The 23,367-nt window shown below is 34.7% G+C and overlaps 1 protein-coding gene across 2 annotated transcripts in view; it reads left to right on the top strand.

Moving 5' to 3' along the window:
• LOC112054560 (transcription factor Ken) overlaps window positions 1-23,367 on the top strand; it is a 56,693-nt gene that overhangs the window by 28,684 nt on the left and 4,642 nt on the right. For both annotated transcript variants that reach the window (XM_024094391.2, XM_024094390.2), the window contains exons 2-4: window positions 21,857-22,039; window positions 22,615-22,735; window positions 22,855-23,337. In XM_024094391.2, the coding sequence (XP_023950159.1) occupies window positions 21,864-22,039; window positions 22,615-22,735; window positions 22,855-23,337 (780 nt within the window). In that variant the 5' untranslated portion in view covers window positions 21,857-21,863. The remainder of the gene's footprint in view (window positions 1-21,856; window positions 22,040-22,614; window positions 22,736-22,854; window positions 23,338-23,367) is intronic.

The following is a 23,367-nucleotide window of genomic DNA, read 5'->3' as shown; positions in this document are numbered from 1 at the left end:
TGTCTCAAACGGTGAAGGAAAACATAATGAGGAATTTTATTAATTCTCTGTGTATGTGAAGTCTGCCAATCCAAATTGGGCCAGCGTGGTGGACTATTGGCCTAACCCCTCTCATTCTGAGAGGAGACTCGAGAGCTCAGCGGTGAGCCGAATATGGGTTGATAATGATGACCCAACGGCTAGAAAATACGTTGTTATAACTGAAATAGTTACCATGAAGTAATTTGTGTAGGAATTGTGAAAAGCAGCCGAAGGAACGTAAATAAACACTCAGCACTGACTCACTTTGACCGGAACAAATAAATACATAACAAACCATTTCCTGAAATTTTGTTAAGAAACGCTCGGCAAGATAACGATGGCATACTACGAATACCTACTTTCTAATACCTTAACATTACGTTATTAAAGAAGGTATTTATGTGAAGTGAAAAATGAATGAGAAAAACTGAATTTCCCACAAACAAAGTCGCGTCCGCTAGTTATTGATAATTTTAATACTACGCAAATGCTTTAAAACTACCATTTTTGGTCTTTTACTTTGACTCGAAACTAAAACTCAGCATTGAATGTAAACCTCTTTCATTTTACTAGTCGGTTAAACAACTGACAAGAGATAAAAAACTCCTATACAATAAAACGAGAATTTTATTTCGCTCAAGGCTTTAAATTTCCCAACCGCTAAGTGCAATAAAGGAAAAAGACAATTTTCTCATAAGACCTGATGCGTATCTAACAAACCAGCTGCATAATAACGTTCCTTGTTGTAATATTGTTTTATATTTTCATTAGATTTATTATTTTATACTCAAGCGGGTAATAAATAACACGAGAATAATTTAAAATAATAAAAATCATAGATCTCGGGTTCTGTACAAAATCAAATGAAACAAATAAAAATCTAATTTCAAAATATATTAGTTGCCCCGAATTTTCGAAGTAATATTAATAATAGGGTAGTTGACTCATATCAAATTTAATATAAACCATTTTAAGTTTGGCTAGTATTGTCAAAAAAATATTTAAAAAAAAAATTCTATCTGGTAGAACGACAATGACCTATTCAAGTCAACGAGCCTATTTAAACAATCATTTCTATTTTTTTTGTTGATAAAAATTTCACATCGAGTTTGGCTTTAGTGTAGTACATGAAACTTTTCCGCTATGTATGATACACAACGCGTTGTAGGGCAAATGCTTACGAAGTGATGCTATGTTTATTCAACTTACCCTTTAAATAATTAAAATATTAATTCACCGAATCATTTCACCGCGGCTAGTCATCTCTACCACTGCTGACAGAAGGGCTGGCTCATTTATTGTGCAAAGTTTCCTGCATTTCCGCCTGGCTGTCCAGCGCGGAAATGCAGCCAGTATTCTTGCCACCATTCCACGTGGGCATGATTTGTACAGTTATTAGTATTAAGTTAGCTAAAGTTCCTTGTTGTATTCATCATCATCATCATCATCATATCAGCCGATGGACGTCCACTGCAGGACATAGGTCTTTTGTAGGGACTTCCAAACATCACGATACTGAGCTACCTGCATCCAGCGAATCCCTATCCCTGCGACTCGCTTGATGTCGTCAGTGTTGTCAGTTGTATTCTTACTCTATAAAAAAAAATTAAAGAAATAATAATTTATAAATTTATAATTAAACTAAATGCGATTTTTAATTAGCTAAACGGAACCCCAAATATCGCGGAAGCCCCTGAGAGCTGTGAATCAACGAATATAAATCGGCTGTTATCTCTCGCTCCCATACAAGTTTTATTTGAATATTTGACTTCGCTGATAACGCGGAAACTAGTGCAGATTGTGGTTTTGACATAACAACATCGCGTATTGTAATCTTTTCTTCTCATTTTCCGTATTTTTTTTCATCGAGAGACGTAATTAAGTATGATACCACAGTTAATTAAAGTTGACATTGTAATAATTCTTAGTACTTTTTCTCACTGGCACTTAGGTATTTTAAATTCTACGGTGTTTAGTAGGCTTTATTGGAATTTGAGTATTGTACCTATATAATAAAGAATGATGCAATGTTTACTACGGGTAGAAAGACGATACCTTAATACCTATCTATAAACAACGTATATTATGTACACAATATTACTGTGTATACTAATATTATAAAGAGGAAAGATTTGATTGTTTGTGTTGTTCATGTTTGCATTGAAAAAGCTCTGAAACTATTGAACCGATTTGAAAAATTCTTTCACTTTTGGAAAGCTATACTATCCCCGAGTACTGTAGGCTATATTTTATTTCCGTATTCCTACCGGAACGGGAAACACGTAGGTAAAACCGCGCGGCGTCTGCTAGAATCGTTAAACTGCTACAAGAAGGCTTAAATTCCGTCGAATCACAAATTTTGATGTCGAATTTAATCCATAGTTGATTGGTATAATTAAAAGCGAGGCCAAAATAAGTCATAATAGACTAGAAGGTTTAATTAAAAACTATAAATATTCTTCAAAGGTTAAGTTTAGTATGAACTTCACGTTCTTTATGTTCTTTATGTTCAAGCAGGAAGTTTGAACTAACTACCAAATTTCAGCATATAAATCAATAGTCACGATTCATATAACGTGTTTTTTATAATCTCTATCCAACGTTCTATCCGCGATAATAACATAATACGACAGGTTGACTGTATCCGTTTGTTTACTAGTCTACGCCTGCCGGTTTCACTCGTGTAGTTCCCGTTCCCTGGGAATATGGAGATAAAATATAGCATACGTCACTCGGTGAATATATAGCATTATACTGTTAAAATAATTTCCAAATATGTTCAGTAGATCCATAGATTTCACCGACAACCTACAAATTCACAAATTTTACCTCTATAATATTATTATATTATATCATAATATTATAGAGGTAAAGTTAGATTTTTTTTGCGGCAAATTTTACTTTAGAAAGTTATAATACCTAAGCAGACACCCACGCCTTATTTGTGAGCATAGGTAAATGAAAACTTTATTTTTCTGCGACATCTCAATAAAAGTCAAATTGGTCTTTTTGTTTGTGAAAATCCGTATTTGACGTACGAAAATGTAGGCTGTATCAGTTACGCGTATAATATTATATTAGCTTGTTATTTGTATTAGTTATATTATAACTGCCTTGGTCCTTTGTTAAGCTGGTTCGACTACGATCATTGAGGTCCAGGTTCAAATCCCAGGTCAGGCCAAAAAAATACGTTATTGGGATTTTTCTTACATTAAAAATCTTAATAGCAGCCTGGAGTTGGGAAGTCGGCGGTGCTAGTACATCCCTCGGAGAGAGGCCTCGGTCTGCCGTCCCATCGGACTGTCAGAGTGAGGGAGTGCACCTGTGCTTGCGCACACATTTGTGCACTATAACATCTCCTGCGTACATGGTTAATCTCAACTTGAGATTGGCCGCCAAAGTCTAAAAAATTCAGTGCAAAGCATATTATTATTATTATAGACATGATAATGTAGAGAAAACTTTAAATGGAAAATTATTTTCTGCCCTCTAACACGGAAAAGTCACGTTCTGTTGTAAAAAATAAATGTTTTCCTCAAAGTGCCTCCATTTGCACATACCCGCCATTTAAACGTAAGTGAGAGATTTTCCATTGCACTTTACATCTTCGATATAATGATATTTACCTGTTATTACTGAATAACCATTGACGTTTTCATATCGTCGAGTACATATGTACTCGCTATAAACGGGTTCTTTTGCTTGAGAACGTACTATTAAACTATTAAATGAAACTTGTCATTAATTAATTGATATATTTAATATATAAAACTCTCGTGTCACAGTTTTCGTTGCCATAGTCCTCCGAAACGGCTTGACCGATTTTGATGAATTTTTTGTGCTTATCCGGTATCTATGAGAATAGGCCAACATCTATTTTTAAAACCCCTAAATTCTAGGGGTAGGGTAAAAGTAGGGTATGACTAGGGTAGGGGTAGGATTGAGGTACGGTAGAGGTAATGTAGGGGTAGGGTAGGAGTAGGGTAGAAGCAGGGTGGGTAGGGATAGGGAAGAAATGCATCATAAGTCAAAGCGAAGCTTGAGCTGGTCCGCTAGTAGTGATATAATATTATATCATTTATTAAATGACACCTTCCATTTCTGCATTATTAAAAAAATACTCTACGCAGAATACACAAGTATAACTAAGTATAGGTACCTACTTAATAAAACGAAAATATCTATTAGTAGATTCTATACTCTTATTTGTCACCTTTTCCCACTATTTATTTTCATTTCGTACCTCTTAAGTTGTAACTTAGTCAATTAGCCACGGAGCGGTTTATATCTGCGTGATTGAATCGAGTAGCTGAAATGGCAATGGACGGGGCACGTAAAAGTATGGACGTTGGGGTCCCAAAATGCTGGGAAGGCGACTCTGCTCTGGAGAACGCAGTGTTGGTCCACCCACTGGTTGAAATAAAGACCGCATATCTACAGGAAGCCGCTGGATGTGTGTGGCTTAAAACCGTGATGTTTATAAGTCCTTACAGGCGGCCTATGTCCAGCTGTGGACGTCCATTGATTGATAATAATGACGATGATGAACTTTTGGTCCATATAAACAAAATCACTTTTATTTACCACGCTGGTATTTCATTAAATCAAACTTTCCTCAATGCTTTTCAGGTGACATCATTTATTGTCATTTCCTATTTTTAACGCCTACCTAATAAAGTTCGTGCCTCTTAAGTATAAATAAAAATAAGTATTTTTAAAAGGAGGTGCTGGACGCTGGCGGTTCGAAACCGTTGTGTTTAAAAGTCCATGCAGGCCTATGTCCAGCAGTGGGCATGGGCTCTTAATGATGGCGTTCAATGATGAAGTATAAACATTATATGGGTATAACATTCTTAATTTACAAAATACGCCCGAAAAACTCACGTAACAGCGATGGATGTAAAAGCAAGGAAATCAAAACCGAGTCGCTACAGAGTTACGTAGCCACGTTACGTAACGCCTTTCGTATACTTTCTCTGTCAGCAAAATTTAGCGTGAACGCTTGCGTAAGCCGAAATGGCGGTCGACTAAATTTCATCATTTTGAAGAGCGAGAGAAGATCAACACGACTTATATGGCGGACGGTGTGACGAAATGTGAAATATTGTGAAGTTTCACGAGTTTCAGAATGGCTCCATTACACGCCCTACTTTCTCAGAGTACTTACTTTTACTTTAGCGTCAGCGAGACAACACTTATTACTTACTTGGCTGAACATTTGCTAATAGAAAACATTTACTATTCCCTGAGAATGCTTCGACTGATTAGGATTATATTTTTAAATGTTTGCAATTCTCGATTGCTTCGACCGATTTGAATGATTTTTTTTTGTGTAGTTATGGAAAAACTTTGGGCAAAATGTTCAGTTTAATATAGGTAGGTGATCCACGTTCATCATCATCATCATCAACAGCTGATGGACGTCCACTGCAGGACATAGGCCTTTTACACTTTCAAATATCACGATCCTGTGCTGCCTGTATCCAGCGAATCCCTGCTTGACATCGCTTAATATCGACAGTCTATGGGGTCGACCAACACTGTGTTTTGTAGTGCGGGGTCACCATTCCAGCATCTTGGAACCCCAACGTCTATCGGCTCTTGGAACTATGAACTACGAACTACGTTTGTGACTTAGTGTTCATAGTTTTGATATATTCATAGATGCATCAACAAAATTATTCTACAAGCACTTGCATTCCCACTAGTATTTGCGGCGTACATAAATCAAAAGCAAAAGTACTGGTTTAGTGGCAGTAAAATTTATATATGTAATACTAAATTTTACCTAACACCGAGTTGATGTGAGGTAACTTTCTAAAAACTGCTCGAGTGACCTTGAAGTAAAACGCTCTTACAAAACTGCGGGCCACTCGCCGGCCCTACCTCCCCCCTCCCCCTACCCTTCTACCCCCCTCCCGCCTGTGCGCGGATCTACGCACGCCCCACCAACGCATCCGTGTGTGCACGCGCACACGACACGTGCGCCGCGTATGTGTGCGTATACCTTAACGTACAAGACAAGTAGAAAGGCGTAGTGAAAAATCTAGTTTCCTCCCGCGCCCGCGGCCTACAGTTAATTATCCATTCTATAACATTTTTATTTACTTGTTTCCAAAATATGATTTCAAATGATTTTCATGTAATATTGAAAATGAAAAAATTGCCACAATTCATTTACTTTCTAAAAATCTAGGACACTCGGACTTATCTAAAATTTTCTCTAAAATAGCTTTACTTATGTAATACGAAATTCAAGACTTTCTCGAAACAACTAAATGTTCATGGAAGCATTCAGCACTAGTTAATCTCCTATTTAGTATATAATAAAATATACATATAAAAATCAAATCAGGCTAAAACTCACTCTATTAAAATTCAAAGCCGTTAGACCGATTTTAATTGTATCTAATCTACCATTTTTTTTTTGTTTTCTTTTTCACTAATAAAAAAGTAGATTTAAAAAAAAAAACGAGGAAAACGATAGTGTATGGTGGGATCCTACTATGATAACACTATCGTTTTCAACATCACCAACCAACACTATCGTGAAATGAAAGTTTATTTGGAAAAAATATTTTCTTATATTACTCGTAAAATCTAAATTTTATAGATTTAAGTATATAAATCCTTTAAAAATAACGTTTTTCAAAACAAACTTAATATACTGTAGTTATTGTATATTGAAAACTATTTAAGATGTACGATTTTATATATTAAGCATTGAAATGTATGTGACTAAAGTATAGTACATCCATATATGGAGATCGAGAGAAAAAGTTCTAAGAAACTTAAACGGAATGCGGATGATTGGACAGTGATGATTCACTTAATGTCACATCACAATAATGTGATTTGTGATCCCTGCGAAACTCATTGATACATGAACCTTGTTGTCAGACTTTATATTAACTGCTAAAGACAACAAAATGATTTTATCAACTGGTTTCAAATGTTAATTTAAATTTTTGTCGGTCCAAGATGATTTTTTCTTCATTTTTAAAAGTGTAATTGATCTTATTCAACATGGTGATAGTCCCTTATCCCCTTATCAGCCAATAGACGTCCACTGCTGGACATAGGCCTCTTGCATGGACCTCCAAGCACAACGATCTCGAGCCGCCAACATCCAGCGGTGGCTATCATGGTGATTGTAATGAGAATGAAACCGATAATTTAATAAACAATTTTCTTTAATTGTTATTATTAAATCTGTTTAATATTAAAAGTATAAGGAATCCAATGTTTTATATAATAAGTTAAGTATATAGGTTTTAAGTATATTCTACATTTGAATGTGACACTGTTTTTATTTAAGACACGTCATAGAAATTTCCGGCACGTGTATATTATAATTAGCACGAAACTTTGTTCGTATAAAATTATGTTTTTCAGACACTAGCTCGTATTTATTAATTCTGCAAAAAACGCATAATTTTCATTCAGTTTCGTAATATCGGTTATTATTTTTCAATCCAATCATTCTAATAGTATCCATTAACGAATGAAATAACAGTTGTAGTGTTTCGCCTTGACGCAGCGATCGCTAACAAAACACACCTCAAAAATTCTAGCAGTTTTGAAATCATCGCCTTCCAAATATGTGAAATCCTTGAACGTGTTATCTGGGTCATGACCAGGTTCCGATGTGTCTCGCAGTCGGTTATTAGCATTGAGTACTGCGACCGCGTGTGTTGCGCAACCGTGTTGACTTTCATCCTGAAGGTCAAGAGCCATCCTATTTCAAAACTTACCTTGGTCGCCGCTGGTTCACCTCGGATAGCTGCGAGAACTGTCCAAACGGAAGATGCTGTTTCTAATCGATGAATTTCGTTAACGCCCTAACTGTGCTAAAGCCAAAAACGATGTTCATCAACAAAGAAATTAAAACTATAGATAGAAACCACGTTATTTAATTCCTAATTTGTTTAAAATCATGTATTGTTTTTTTTTATAAAATGTCATTTACAAGATATTGACTATATAATTGTTCTAAGCTTTTTAATATTTTTTTTTTACATTAACTTACAAACACGTTAATAATTCCAATCATTATAACTGTAAAATTACAAGTAATTTGTTTGTTGATAAAAACTCATCACTATCGAGATTGACTTAAGTATAGTTTAGTAATTTTTCCATTTGTCCAAGATGCGATTCTCTACTATCACAATTATATTTATAGTTGTTTACTTACCAAAATGTTGTTTATTTTGTTTAGATTACCAAATTTATCAAAATTTTAAAAATGTTTTCCATTTTATAGAAACACTGCGAGTATAATTTTGAGTTGCTGATGTTTAATAGTTAAAAAGATTAGTTCAATCAACAACAAAAACAAAAATCGTTTATTCTGTAACTGCACTGTTCTGATATATAACACCATTAAGAATGGTATAAAAACAAATATCTAAAATACTCCTTAAAGATTGTATGCATTGTATTGGTGCAGGGGATTAAGTATAATTAATATCCCTTGGACAACTATTACGCAGTTGGTTTGTTGTATATCAAACTCCCCTTTCAGTTTAAGTAGTTAATAGGCGCCTTCTAGGCAAAAGCGTTGTACCATCCATCATCGCATACCATCAGGCTTCAACAGCCGTACGCTAGCTAAAAGGTGCTTTATAGTATGTGGATTTGCACGTTTAAAGTGTTTAATCGCCTCAAGGTCAAGTAATTTCGCACCGTGAGAACCGTGTGTATGTATGACTTAATCTATCATAATTTGCTGTAATAACACAAGTGATATTCAAATGACTCGACAATCAAAACCGACCTTTTCCTAGACACGTTCTTTATAAATAGTCATCTAACTGCCACGAAGATCGCGAAATGTCGAACACGAACTCCTTTTGTTTCCGAGGTAAGAACATTGCGAAAATTTAGAAATATGCAGCGAGCCTACCACTGATACAATTCCGGCTCAATGCAGCTCAGCTTTAGGTATTTTTCTTTCCGTGATACGTCAGATTAAACAATACACATATACGATGAAGAATGTAACAAATGTGTCAAATATATCACAAATTACAAGTGGTAAAATGTTAATGTCTACAGAGCACAACGCTAAAGCAACGTAGTCTTACCTATATAGGGCCTCTATAAGCTTTACTTTATAAAAATCCATGGAATGCTAAAATTCCAAGATTTAATAAATTATGCACATCTTAGATAATCCTAACGCTATACCCAACTGTATAAGTATAGAATTTAAAAAACATGTCATAATTAGCGTGAACAGATACGAAGAAGTTCAAGCAAATTATGACCATAAATAAGGAATTCTTGCATATTTTAAAAAGCTAACCATAAGGTTATCCACCTTGCACGCAATAAATTTAATCATTGGACGCGTGCATATTAAACTGTTAATTTACTTACTTTATGATATGTCCACGTAATAAAGTATACGGTAAAAAATGTGGACAAGACATCGGATTAACAACCTAAACGCCCATTAAGTTGTCGAACGTCAATAACGAGACCATAACTCCTCAGTACTTGACCAGAGAGTCGCTACGGTTGTTGGCTTTGTCATTTAACAAGTATCTGGCACAAGGGATCAATCGTCAATCAAACGCAAGGTGAGAGTGTACTGTGGAAGCTATTTTAGCATCATCGAAGGTAAAACTCATTCGCGCTTTCAGCTGAAGACTCTCACAAGGGTACCGTCGCATTTATAAATAAATACATTTGTCAGTTGCCAACGAGCTCGGTTTGGGCATGGCCTCATCTGACTAGTCTAAGTACATGGAAGCATGCGCTTATTTGAATACAATTCAGATTGCGTGGTATTAGATAGAGAGCTAGTGGCTGTTTCATTACAAGATTAAGTAGATCTATTTTAGTTACTTTTAATGTAAATCATTTAAAAATCCGACTTTAACCCCATTTCCTGTGAATAAAAGAAAATAACTCGATGCTTGCTAGTAGTCAAATATCGCAAAGCTTTCTAATTAATACACATTTTACGGACATGTAATTTATATTCATTCAGTTTTATTCATTTCATTCATTAAATTATAGCTTGATGTTATTGTTTTTGATAGCTTGTGTATCTGTATGATAAATATCACAATACAACAATAATCATCAAGTAATTAAAAATTGTAAAACATAGAGAGAATATTCATTATTTCTATAGTCTCCCTATATTATTATGAACCTATTATGGAAAAAATTCATATTTAAGAAGATTAACGACCATAAAATGTTTCTTCTTTTTAGTAATAAAGCAGCGATAAAATTGATTGATTAATATTGATCGTTTATTTGAAATTTTAATGTCTATTACTTCTGCCTAAGGAACTAATCTTTTCAAATATTCATCCACTAGCTCATGAACTTTAGATTCCTATATTATGTGATGCGCATACACCAGCAATACACAGTAGTACAGCTGCTAAGTGTCAGTCAATAAGAGCATTGTTTGCATGTGAACATCGCCTTACTTTGTGTCGACGCCACGCCCTAACAGTTTAGCCTAATGCAACAAAGAAGTTCTGCCAATCATTTTGCATATCAGTGCATCCCCTCGTGTACTCCTGTGGGTCATTAGATTAATACATATGTAATCTGCGGATTTACAATTTAAGTGCAAATAAACTAATAATAACTATGTGTTTCACATGTAGATATTTTGCAAGACCATTTCGTAAATCTAAACTATTGTCATTGTTCGACTAACGATATATTCTGTTATATGTATAATGAAATAAAAGTTTTTTTTTTTGGAATCGGGTTTTTAAGTTTATTTTTTGCACCCACGCTCTAATTTCAATCTTTGCTTATATTAAATTACCTATACAACTAAAAAATCAAGTATTTAAACAGCCACACGGTAAACTGTGCATTAAAATTTCATCAGAATTATAATTATGGTTCGTCGTCATAGAATACCGTAATTTAAAGTCTACTATAAAGTTGAAAACAAATGTTACAAAACAAAATAGTATAAATAGAACTGATGTAATAGAACTGATATCGGTATTCATATTAGTCATTTATTTATATTAATAGGCAAGAGTTTGTTTTTGAATGTATTACGCAGATCAGGACCAGAAGTGGCAGCGAAAAAAATTATCATAACGACAATGATCTTACTCGACTTTTGTCGACATTGATTAGCATAACATAATATAGACAGTTCCTTGTTTTGCTACGTAAAGAAATTATCACCGATTACGTTATCACTTCCCAAAAGTAGATTCATGCGGGTCAGCAAACAATATGAATAACTCTGAGGCCGTCCATGTTCGTGAGCATGAAACATTTTATTTATTACGTGTCAGATAAATTATTCTACAAATTGTTGGTTGACTATTGTCAATCGTTGAACATTGTTTGTTATTGTTTAGTTTAATAAAGATTTAATTGGATTATTGTTATAGATAAAACGCTATATTAGACGTTCATAAATGAAGAGTGGTCAAAAATAGATGACGCATACGACCTGATACAGAAATATTTATAGCAGTTAATTGTTGTGGAGATCCGAACAAGAGCTCCGATGATGCACCACAGATTGCTAAATTGGCCGTGGCTCTTATGAATGAACTGGCATTTGTTGTGGAGCTGCCATTACATAATGGTTTGTATGTGCGATACAGCGCAGTCGGTACTGCTACTAAACATTTCGTCCGAAGGCCGCCGGCACAAAGCGTGTGCGGCATATCACTCGCCACGCGCGCCCCGCGATTTCCTGTTTGACAACTATCGACTTACATCACTATCGTTTTCTGTCATACTTTGCACGGCTGTTAGAAGCTTGTAAAGGGGTCTGGCCTGTTGCTAAGTATTCCGCACAATCGTCATTGAAGTAATGTTACCGGAATTATTACACACGATCTCACGCCTTGAAACTCTTCCTTGGTTATTTTTATTATTCAGTCGCTTGACGATCGACGATATCGTGTAATTAGAGACAAGCGTGAAATTCACAAGCGATTGTATCGCAAATATCAAAGCGCCTCGCATTGAGCGTTCAAATGAAAACGGACAATTCAATTTAACCGATCATTTCAGTCCTGCAAATGGAGCATGAAAATGCCGCTAGCATGTAAATGCTTGTGAGATTTTCTGCAGTTTGACAGCTAACCTCGCATACTAACTCATCGGAGCATGCTAAGATGTGGATACAAGACAATATAATTGTTTGCCACATTCTTAGTGGCCTAATTCATTGCTTTGCGGACGATTGCGTTAAACCAACAGACAGAGCACCCGTAGTATGAAATTGCTCAACTTGTTAACGTCGACTGTTAATTGCTATTGAGTACCGAAACATAACAATATAGTGAAATAAATCTTTGTATTGAAGCTTCAGTTTCTTTATTCAATAAGCTTCAGAAACCCGAAACATTCCATTTCCTCTATATTCCACATAAATAAAAAAACAATAAGGAGCTTCGTCATCAACCCACATTCGGCTCACTGCTGAGCTCGAGTCTCCTCTCAGAATGAGAGGGGTTAGGCCAATAGTCCACCACGCTGGCCCAATGCGGATTGGCAGACTTCACATGCACAGAGAATTAAGATAATTCTCTGGTATGTAGGTTTCCTCACGATGTTTTCCTTCACCGATTGAGACACGTGATATTTAATTTCTTAAAATGCACACAACTGAAAAGTTGGAGGTGCATGCCCCGGACCGGATTCGAACCCACACCCACCGGAATCGGAGGCAGAGGTCATATCCACTGGGCTATCAAGATAAAAAACAGGGAGTGTAAGAAACAAGTGTAAATCTGTTAATTTGTGATGAACTATCCCAAAACTAGTATGATTATATCCGTGATACTCATATGGATTTTAATAGTCCAAAACTAATAACATTAATTGCAACTTATGTCCATCGTACTAAAGATATAGAACGCTAAGAAATATCTGAGACGTATATTAGTTAGTCTTAAATCAACCGCATTTGTAAAGTGAAACACTAAATTATACTTGCTACCGAAATGAGCAAACGCGTACCAGTTTTACGCAGTGCAATAAATAAAAACGGCAGCACTTAAAACGATAGATACTCTCATTGACATTTTATGTAAGCTATAAACATTGTGTTGCGGAATTGTGATAAATGGCATAGAATTAATTTCAACATCCGTTGATGAGATTACATTTTCATTAAATGATTTTAGATAAATATAACCCGTTATATGCAATTTGAAGCAGATTTTGTGTGACCTCTCTGCTTTATGAACGAAACATCCTGGGCATCCATGATTCAAATATTTTTAAAATTTATCAGGTAATGGACTGTCAATTTGCCACTTTATTGGCATAGACTGTCAAGCGGTGTGTTGAATTAACTACTATTATGTGAAAAATGTTTGGAAGTCCCTACAAAAGGCCTATGTTTTGCAGTGGACGTACATTGGCTGATATGTTGATGATGGTGATAAATGAAAAAGGAGATGTTAAATAATTTTTACGTACCTAAAACACTGTTTTGTAGTAACAACAAATTTCGTTGATTATCCCTTAAAGATTTGCATTCGTCAAAGTTTATCAGCCCATTTAAACGGCCCACTACAAGACTAGGCTTCAATGTGGATTGGTGGGCTAAGGGGAGATAAATATTTGATTTTGTAACGATAATTTTACTGGGACCGACAGCTTAACGCTCTCCGATGCAAGAAGTATACACGACATACTTGACGACTTTGAAGTAAGAGAAGTTCAATATTTCATAATCCGATCCTCGTTATTCGAAGCATTTAAATTATTTTGTCAATAACATGCAAGCTTACCTACCTTCATATTCTATACAATGTCCTTGTACCTACCAAAGTCGTTGTAGTGTGCACCTCTTTTCGTAAGAAATTTAGCAATGTCGGGGAAAGTGGTGTTCTTTTTTCAATCTTACGCTCCACTAGGCCAACGGCTACAATTTCATTGCTTGCAAAACTCTGTGGCGTAAACGTTTGTTCAGTTGCCAGTTGTTTCCTGCGACACGACCAATTAATTGTTACTGTCATTTCAGCTACTCGTACTTCCAATGCTAGTTCTTGTTCCTTTCCTATTGCATTATCTTGTACTGCATTTACGTATGGAAGATGAAGTGGTGATCTTTAAATACCAAACAAGAGATATTTCAGAATACGTTAAAACACTGATGTTTCCTTTTTTTCGCTACAAAACGAGGTTTTTCATTTATTTATCTGGTCAGATTATGGAAAATGTTATTCTGATTCTTGTCGACATAGATGAATTTTTATATTCATTTATTTATTTATTTGGAATCACAGCGTTACAGTACATGAACTATTCGAATACATATAACTAAGGCTAGAACCATAATCATCAAGTAAATAATCGAAGTCACTATCGAATGCTGATATAGATAATATAATAATACAATTAAGCATGTCTACAAATTCTTTAACTATGTGCCAAGGTTTTACCATACAATACCGCGAAATCCTATCCCTTCCATGAAAATATGCGAAACGCGCGCCAACCATTCATACCAAATACCAAACAACTATAACAAATAATAAAAGGCATTTCTTGATTTACTGTCTGTTGTTACTTTAGTTTTAGCTGTTATCACCGGTATATATACTACGTAAAAGTTGTATTTACTTAATAATATCAAACGTCGTATTTTTTTTAATCTTAACAAGTTAGCCCTTGACTACGATGTCTATGAAGATTATGATAGATGTAAGCGGGCTAACTTGTTAGAAGTAGGATGAAAATCCACACCCCTTTCGGTTTCTACACTACATCGTGCCGGCACGCTTGGCGATACGTCTTTGCCGGTAGGGTGGTAACTAGCCACGGCCGAAGCCTCCTATCAACCAGACCTGGACCAATCGAGGATTAATCGGCCCAGCAGGGGATCGAACTCAGGACCTCCGTCTTGTAAATCCGCCACGCATACAACAAACAAACAAACGTCAAACAGAGTGATATGTTTAAGCTCTACATCTTACCAGCGAGAAGAGACTTTAATCATGCAAATTACCAGACAAAATAAGTGTAGGTATAATAATGCTAAATCTCTAAATACGATGTCTTCTTCTAAAGTTTTCCTACCTGCCATTAAAAATGACGCCCAAAACAGGTAGATTGAGAATTAGTCCATAAAACCAGATCGATTATCACAAATAAAAAATGAGAATACCTGAGCCTTAAGATATTTCATAAAACCACATTTAAAAAAATATTGTAAACCATACTTTGATACAACATGAGGATGCAATAAGGTAGCAATTTCTGGTTTTTACACGCTTTCATACGCTTAGTTGTCGATTTAGGAAATATCAAATTTTTAAATGACCCGAGCCTGGACATCTATGTAAAAAAGAAAATTGTATCACGTAAACAAGATATAGTTTTCTTAGAATTATAAATACAGGTGATATCGTAATACTTACACGTAATCTAACTTATTAAAATACCAACACTTTGAATACTGAATAATTTAAAAACTTACAGTGACATTAAATTAATTGAGAAACCATCAAAGGCACTGCAGTTGAAATCACCTATTATGGTGGTTTTGAGATTAGAAAAAGTAGAGCAACCAATCAAGTACCAATGTGTAATTACAGTAAAATTAACTGCGTCGATTGATTAATTACGAGTACCAAACCTTCAAACACATTCAGTGTATTGATTCATATCAACATTGACTTGTCAATTTAAATCAATTGCAATTATCTTCCATTATACGACGTTAGTGGTGTTAATGTTTCTAGGTTCTAAATGATCCACCCTTTTATACTAATGAATAGTTAAACATCTTTAGTGCACTACATGTGGAATGTTTATAAGGGCTCCTACATAACTGAAAATAAAGAAACATTAGTTGTACATTGAATTATAGTAATTTGACTACCTTTATATCCAAGTTGGGAATGCCTTATAAGCAAGATATACAGTATTCGATTTGAAGCGCAGGAAATTCTGGATTTAATATTTTCTGCATTATCTGATAATCATACCATTAGGTACCTAATGGCGTCTTTATCGGCTATTTATTTTTTTTTATTTTGCAGGCTTTTTGGCAACAGATAAAACTAAAAAAACAATACTTTTTCCCTTGCAGCAAATGCAATTTCATTGCTACTTTAATAAGCTATATTAACTTTATTCAGCAAGAGAAGTGAAAAGATATAATATTAGGTACAGTACAATGTGCATTAAACTTAAACTCTAATAATGCGTCTTGCCCATTGTGGGTCGCTACGTGTTTAATTAGTGTGGGTAGGATTATGTAACAAATGTATTTCTTTTATGATCCGACTTGAATTCTACACTTGATTCTTGTATTGAGACATTTTTATTGCCCCTTGTTAACATAAGCGGTATCTAGTGTATACTTCCTGTTTATTTCTGTTTCTATTTCCATTCTGACTTTAGTATAAACATTTGATTGTTTATTGGCTTCTACTTGATCTATTGAATAGTAATTAAGTGCTCATTATTGTCTCTATAGAACGTAGTGTATGAAGATAATGTAGTAGTTTAATTTCACTATATCATCGATTCTATTACATGCTTTACAAGTAGAAGTAATTAGCCAACCAGCCATGCTTATTGCATATTTTTTATTATTTTTGCTCTGTTAATGTTTTTATAATCTGTCTCGTTGGTCGAGTGCGTAGCTTCGAATCACGAGGCCCTTGGTTCGAGTCTTCGATGCAGGATATAGAATTCTGAGCTTTTCTTTATTTTTAGAAATTTTCAGTCCCGGTCATTTTTTTAGTAACCTGAGTATAATGCGACTTTTCTTTATTTAAAACCACTTCTACGATATAGTGGAAAATTTACACGAGCAAATTCGCGGGCGGTAACTATCCTGCTATTTATTATTCATTCTTAATAAGAGAATTTTCTCACATTAAGCAACTTAAAAGTTACGGTCCATTCTTCTCTGTTATTTTGCATGAATTTTATAATTTTGTGTAAGTACTTACTTACTTAAAATATATTTAATATTTCCCAGGTTGATTCAAGGTGGTTACCTACATTAATTAACTTGAACCATTTTTTATCTCTTCATTCGGTTGTATCAACTTTTTGCGGTCTGCAATTATTTCAAATATATTATTTTTAACACGCTTTTATGAGCTCGATGTGCATGCATTTTTAATGATATTATTTATACTATTATATTATATACATATTATTTGTACTATTATATTATATACATTAACCATTTTATTTAATTTTTATCCACTTTTCGCAATTGCAAATTGAAATGAAGAAATTGATTTTATTTCGTCATTTTCTTATAGAATTGCTACAATTACTTTACATATTAACACTGACTGACTTAATATTTTCTGAAAAAGTCCTACATTTTTTTCTATTACTTATTTCGCCATTTTTCAAATAAAAAAGGGGATGCTTTGACAAGTACTTCGTTTTCGGAATCGTTGTTCCGTCCATCCATTGGATTGTTCATCCGTGTGTAGATAGATAGGTATACCTACAATAACATAATTTGAAACTAATAGTCCAATTCGTTAACATCAATCAAATTGGTAATTATTTAAATCGTATTGGTAATTTTGTAATATGATGACATAGAAGAATGTGTAACTTATGTAATAATATTATTGTAATAATCATCACCTGTAGTAGTACTAATATTACAAAGAGATACAGTTTGTGGTAATGTAGGGGACGTGTAATCTCTGGATATACTAAACCGATTTTTAAAAATCCTTTTAACCACTAGAAAGCCATGTTATTTGTCGTATTCTCACGAAAACGGGAACTACGCGGGTGAATCGCAGTAATAGTGATAAAATTCTCAAGTGAAAAACATAGATAGGTAAATAAAATAATAAAAAAAAACAGTTCAATTTCAAAAAAGCAAAATATTTTTACGTAACACGTAAAAGTAATTATTTTGCTTTAAAAATATTATCGCATTACCAAATTACCTTCATTCGATTATAGTAACAGGCGAAAGGTGTTTAATTTATTAATATAAACGAAACTAAATGTAAATGTTTCCGGAATTCTGTTTACTAAAGCACCGGTGAAAGTGAAACAGCAAGGTCATGCCCCTGCGGCTCCTTCTATATAAAAGGTCGAATAAAAAGCACTGAAGGCAATTGAATTTCATTCCTTTCATCGATATTTTTTACGCCTGTACACTATCTCTCGGCACATTTGCTATAGATACTAGTCTCGCCATCTAGCGGTGACGATGGGAACTACCACGTAGAAAGACGGCGTAATTTTGAAATTTTCCGCTAGAGAGCAGGGTATCCAAATTGTATAATGTAATTTGTGTTTAATGAAATTTACAGAAGCTAAACAAAATATTTGAGCTACAGTTCCGTTTATTTCAAATTTTATTTAAGATAAATTAAAGTATAGGCGCATTTCTTCCTTCCGACACTTCTTTTTGTAATCCACGACCACGACCATTACTAAGGGATAGGACCTTGTCAAAAGTAAACTACGCAGCGTTTAGTTTGACAAGGTTCCATCCTATTTTAATCGCACGCGAGATAAACAAACTGTAGAAATTATTATCAATATGCGAAATAACAATTAATGATGATGATTAATTTATATGATTATATTTTAGCATTTAAGGAGGCCATAGATCTTTTTTTGTTAATTGTGTATATAAAATCTAGAAAACAACCCTGTACAGGCACATACATACTTGTAACCGACACGTCTCGTTTCACACGGACAAAGGCAGGCGAGCCTGTCGCGCTCCGCTGCGCACGCGCCGCCCTGAAAATGCCACATGTCATGGTGTTTTCATGTGAAATCTTTCAGATTCGCAACAGTTGAGTCTCATTTCTGTCAAGGTTATTGATCTCTTTCATATCACAAAGTTGTACAAATTATAACGAAGTATTTAAAAATACAAAATCAATCAACTACTTATCTATTATATTTTATAAGTTAATGCCCAATAATATTATTTATTTGCAACAAGTTTACGTGTCATTGTCATGGCCCCAGAGAGCCATCATAGGTACAGATATACCAACTAAAGAAAAAGGCTCTTCAAACGAAACCACTTTAGACTCTTGTTTACTTATTTAACATGTTTTTTTTTTAATTTAACCTTTGATGTGAGGAACTAGTATAGTCAGACCTCCATGCCGTGTTATTCGCATAAACGAATTATTAACGAATACTTTTTCAAAATAATTATTATTTATTAAAAACGAACTTAATGCCAATAATTGAGTTAATTTACTATATTAGAAGTTACTCATTAATGTATTTTTTTCTGTTGTACATACATTTATGTATGATACATAATAACGATAGAAGGTAAAGAAGCTTCTACAACATTCGAAGAGTTAGATTCTCGAGTAGGTATTGTGTTGAAACAAGAGCCTCGATAATTTACACAAATATTCATATTTTCCTTTCCAACGTCTTGTTAATGTCAATGACAAATCAATTCACAAATAACTAAAAATTAAGCGTGGAAACATACATTAAGATGATCGCACATTCCTAATCAACCCAAATTTTGGATTATTTTAAACACTTTCTGATACATATAACATTAAATTGGATTTTTAAAATTTTTCGAGTTGTCTTGTCTTCATCTTCAATGTATCTACAATTACCAGAAACACACATATGAAAAGTGAATCAACTAAAATTATATTTGAATTATTTTAAAACAACGAAGTTAGCTGCTACCATTAAATAGATTGACTAGAATATATTCTAGTAGAATAGAAGTTTTACTTCTGACAGCATAGAATTTAAAAACTAACAACATCTTATAGTAGATATCTGTGAGACCATAATACCTAAAAGAAATTGTTCTTTGTTTAGCAATGATTTCTTTACGATATTCATTAGCATGCAGTTTAATTAGTGTTAATCATTTGCATGGTATGCTAATTGCACCATCTGATTTACATTTATAAACAAACGTTTGCATACCTGCTAACAACTTATCTTCTATGCTTATAAAAAAATATGTAGAGAGGTCATTTGTGTACATGAAATATTTCCAAAATAACTATCACTGGATGATTTAGTGATCGATACTGATGCCGAAAATGCAACAGTAAAATTTTCGAAGAGAAACAAAAACTACTAGACGAATTTTAAGGAAACTTGGTAAAATTATTTTTCATACTCCGGGGCAGGTTATAGTATACTTTAAATCACGCTACGATCAATAGGAGCAGATCAGTGAAAGGAAATGTTGGGAGAAGGAAACGGGAGAAGTTACTCCATTTTTACAGCGACACCTACTACTGTAAGGGCTTAAAATATGATTAAAGTAAACAATTTCCAACTTAGAATCTTACACGCTAATTTTCCAATTTTTCATAAAACATAACAAATCACAGAATCAAATCGCAATACACTGTATGGACGCCCCTGAATTGACACATTTTGATTATGTTCACTGGAAATGCTGAAAGCACGTCTTCGGAAAAATAACATTATTATTTGCAAAACATGTTTATTTGTATGTTATCATATAAAAATACAATCTAAATGATATAATATCATCAGCACATATAGAAATATTCATACTAAACAAGGTCCGAATGCTCTCGTTGCAACTTCCAGTCTTACAATTAAATATGACTTTTAAGTAAAACCATGCAACAATGGAGAAACGTTTGCTCACAACAATGCCTTTGACTTCGCTCTTGCTAAACGAAACGCCAAGAAGCGCCTGTTGATCGTCTTTTAAACGATCTTGCGTTATAACGCTAATAACTCGTTGCGATGCTTTATCGGGCCAAGGTCTTGTTGCGACAAACTTTCTAGCACTTGCTACTAAGACTCCAAGCAAAGGAGCGCATTAACTTGGTTCATTTAAATTCGTCTCGACTTTTAACCTTTCTATTCGATTGCGAAACCTCTTTTCAATGAGCATTGTATCGCATCTCCACAAATCGCGCTCTCGATTCAATTTCAAACTAAGCACCAACGTTGATATTGAAACGTTTATCGCTTAACAGTTCACTGATTGCAACCTTGTCTTCCTTTACATCGGCCGTTTTCAGTCTGACATAGATCGAGACTAATGAACCGAAAACTTTATGGCGAGCCTCAGATTTGTATGATTTCACTTGTTAGTACCTACACAAAGTATCGTGTTAGAAAATGTTTAATCTCACGAAACTATAATTCAGTTTGATTGTACGAACGGAAAGAGGCACGCCAGTTGCGGATCTCAGCGTTTATATAAAACCTACTGATCATATTTCTATTGCATGTTAACATGCATTTTTATTTGTGAATTCTGCACCGAGAATGTTCATCTAAGTTTTTCTTTTCTTACAATGTTATTTTACAAATAATTGACATGCATATTTAAATATTGTACAAATGCCTCGTTGGTCGAACGATGAGGCTCTATGTCTTCAGGTAGTGAAATCGGGCTATAAAATATGGAGTTTTGTATCTTTTGAGAAGTTAAAAACAGCCCGAAATCGGGAACCTAGTGGTATCCAGTGCCAAGCACTGTGAGCCGTCAATCCCGTCCACTATCACATCTGATAGTGATCCCTAGAGAGCCAAACGTTATCAACTAATATGTGCAACCTTTCTGTCAGTGTTTCCTGACAGTGACACGTATGATTTCAGACTTGTGCACCTTTAAAATGAATAGGTGTAATATTTAGAGTGAATAGGTATAATTGCTCACTCCAACCTACACCTTGTCATTGCGTTCCATCAAGCATGATTGTAGCCAAGTGCTAGTCTATACAGCATAAAAAACTGAAACTCTGCCAACCGCATGAAATGTATCCAGCTCCATATCTTCTCTCGTCCCCGGTTGTGAGATTAAAATAGGTTGACGATTGTAACCTGTCCTCTTATCTACATGTATGTTGTTTCTTGTTTCTAGTGCTGGAATGATGGGCGAGGGCCTGCTGACGCTCACATACGGCAAGCACCACGCCTGCATCCTGAACGAGGTGGGGGCGGCGTGGCGCGGCGCTCGCTACTCCGACCTGGTGCTGGTATGCGAGGACGCCGTGCCCCTCGCCGCGCACCGCATTGTCATGGCTGCTGCTAGCCCTTTGATCAGGTAATTATCAGCATTATTACCATCTTCATCATTATAGTCATCGGCATCATCATTATCATTATCAGTCGATGGACGTTCACTGCTATATTCTGTATCCTCAAAATACCATGGTCTCGAGCCGCCATCATCCAGCGGCTCCCTGCAACGCGCTTGATGTCAGTCTACCTAGTGGGGGGGGACACTTTCCGTAATTATAGCCCCTATCCATAGATTTAAAACTTTTTAAAGATTTTAATATTCTTTGCTAAATATTTACCAAAGAAAATAGCTAACTTGTGGAAACGCGTGACTTTATGCGTGTATAATTTTTTTAAATAAATTTTGACTGATATTACTAAGCTAGTAGCTTTATTTGTAAAAAAAAATTAGAGCCTATTCGCTATAAATAATCAGAAAATCTTTCCTCTTTAAAATATTAGTGTAGATTAAATATTTTTCACAATATGTTGTTGAGATTGTTTAACAATTACGGAAACACAATAATCCCCTTGCCTCTTACATACTATCAAAATACTATTGTCAAAATATCAATTAAAATGATGATTTATTAAATGTTGTTAATTTCTTTATTTCAGGAAAATTCTTGACGATACACCATCAATTGAAAATCCAGTCACAATCCACATGTCCGGTATTAGCAGCACTCTCATGAGACATCTTCTTGTTTTCCTATACAGCGGCCAAGCGTATATCGAGGTTAGTTCAAATAATTAATCCGTTTGTTTACATTTATGAAACATGAAATTTAGAACTCTGACTACTTTGATGTAAAAAAAAATACTAGAAATCTATAATAATAAACATTTTTTTTTCAGTCTGGAGAAATAGATGATATGCAAGAACTGTTCGAACTGCTAGAAATAAAATCAGACGTATGGAAATCAACGAAAGAAAGGCAACAAGCAGAAGAAAGAAACAGATCTTGCGATCGCTTAAAAAACAAAAATCTCAAAACAGACATTAACAGCAATGAAAGCAGTAAACACGATGCACCGTCAGGATCATCACATTCAGAAAGCGAAAGAGTAACACCTGGAGCAGGCTATAGTAAAGATAAGGAGAGGGGAGATTCAGAATCAATGAGTATAAAAAAAGAAAACATGTCCACAAGCAGTAACGATGAAAGAGATGATGATGATGCTGATGGTGAGAAAAGAGACAAAGAATGCGGACGAGTTTCATCACGCAGACGAAGTTCGTCAAATCCCGTTAACTTATCTCTAGCCAGAAATTCAGAAAACACAAGTAGTGAACACGATGACTCACAGGATTTAGATGTCGAAACAGTAGCCGCTAAGGTAATTTAAGCAAAAAATTATATTATTATA

The sequence above is a fragment of the Bicyclus anynana genome, chromosome 1, assembly GCF_947172395.1.
Source record: "Bicyclus anynana chromosome 1, ilBicAnyn1.1, whole genome shotgun sequence".
NCBI lineage: Eukaryota > Metazoa > Arthropoda > Insecta > Lepidoptera > Nymphalidae > Bicyclus > Bicyclus anynana.
The sequence above is the reverse complement of the archived record's forward strand: the minus strand, read 5'-3'. Positions and strand labels throughout refer to the sequence as shown.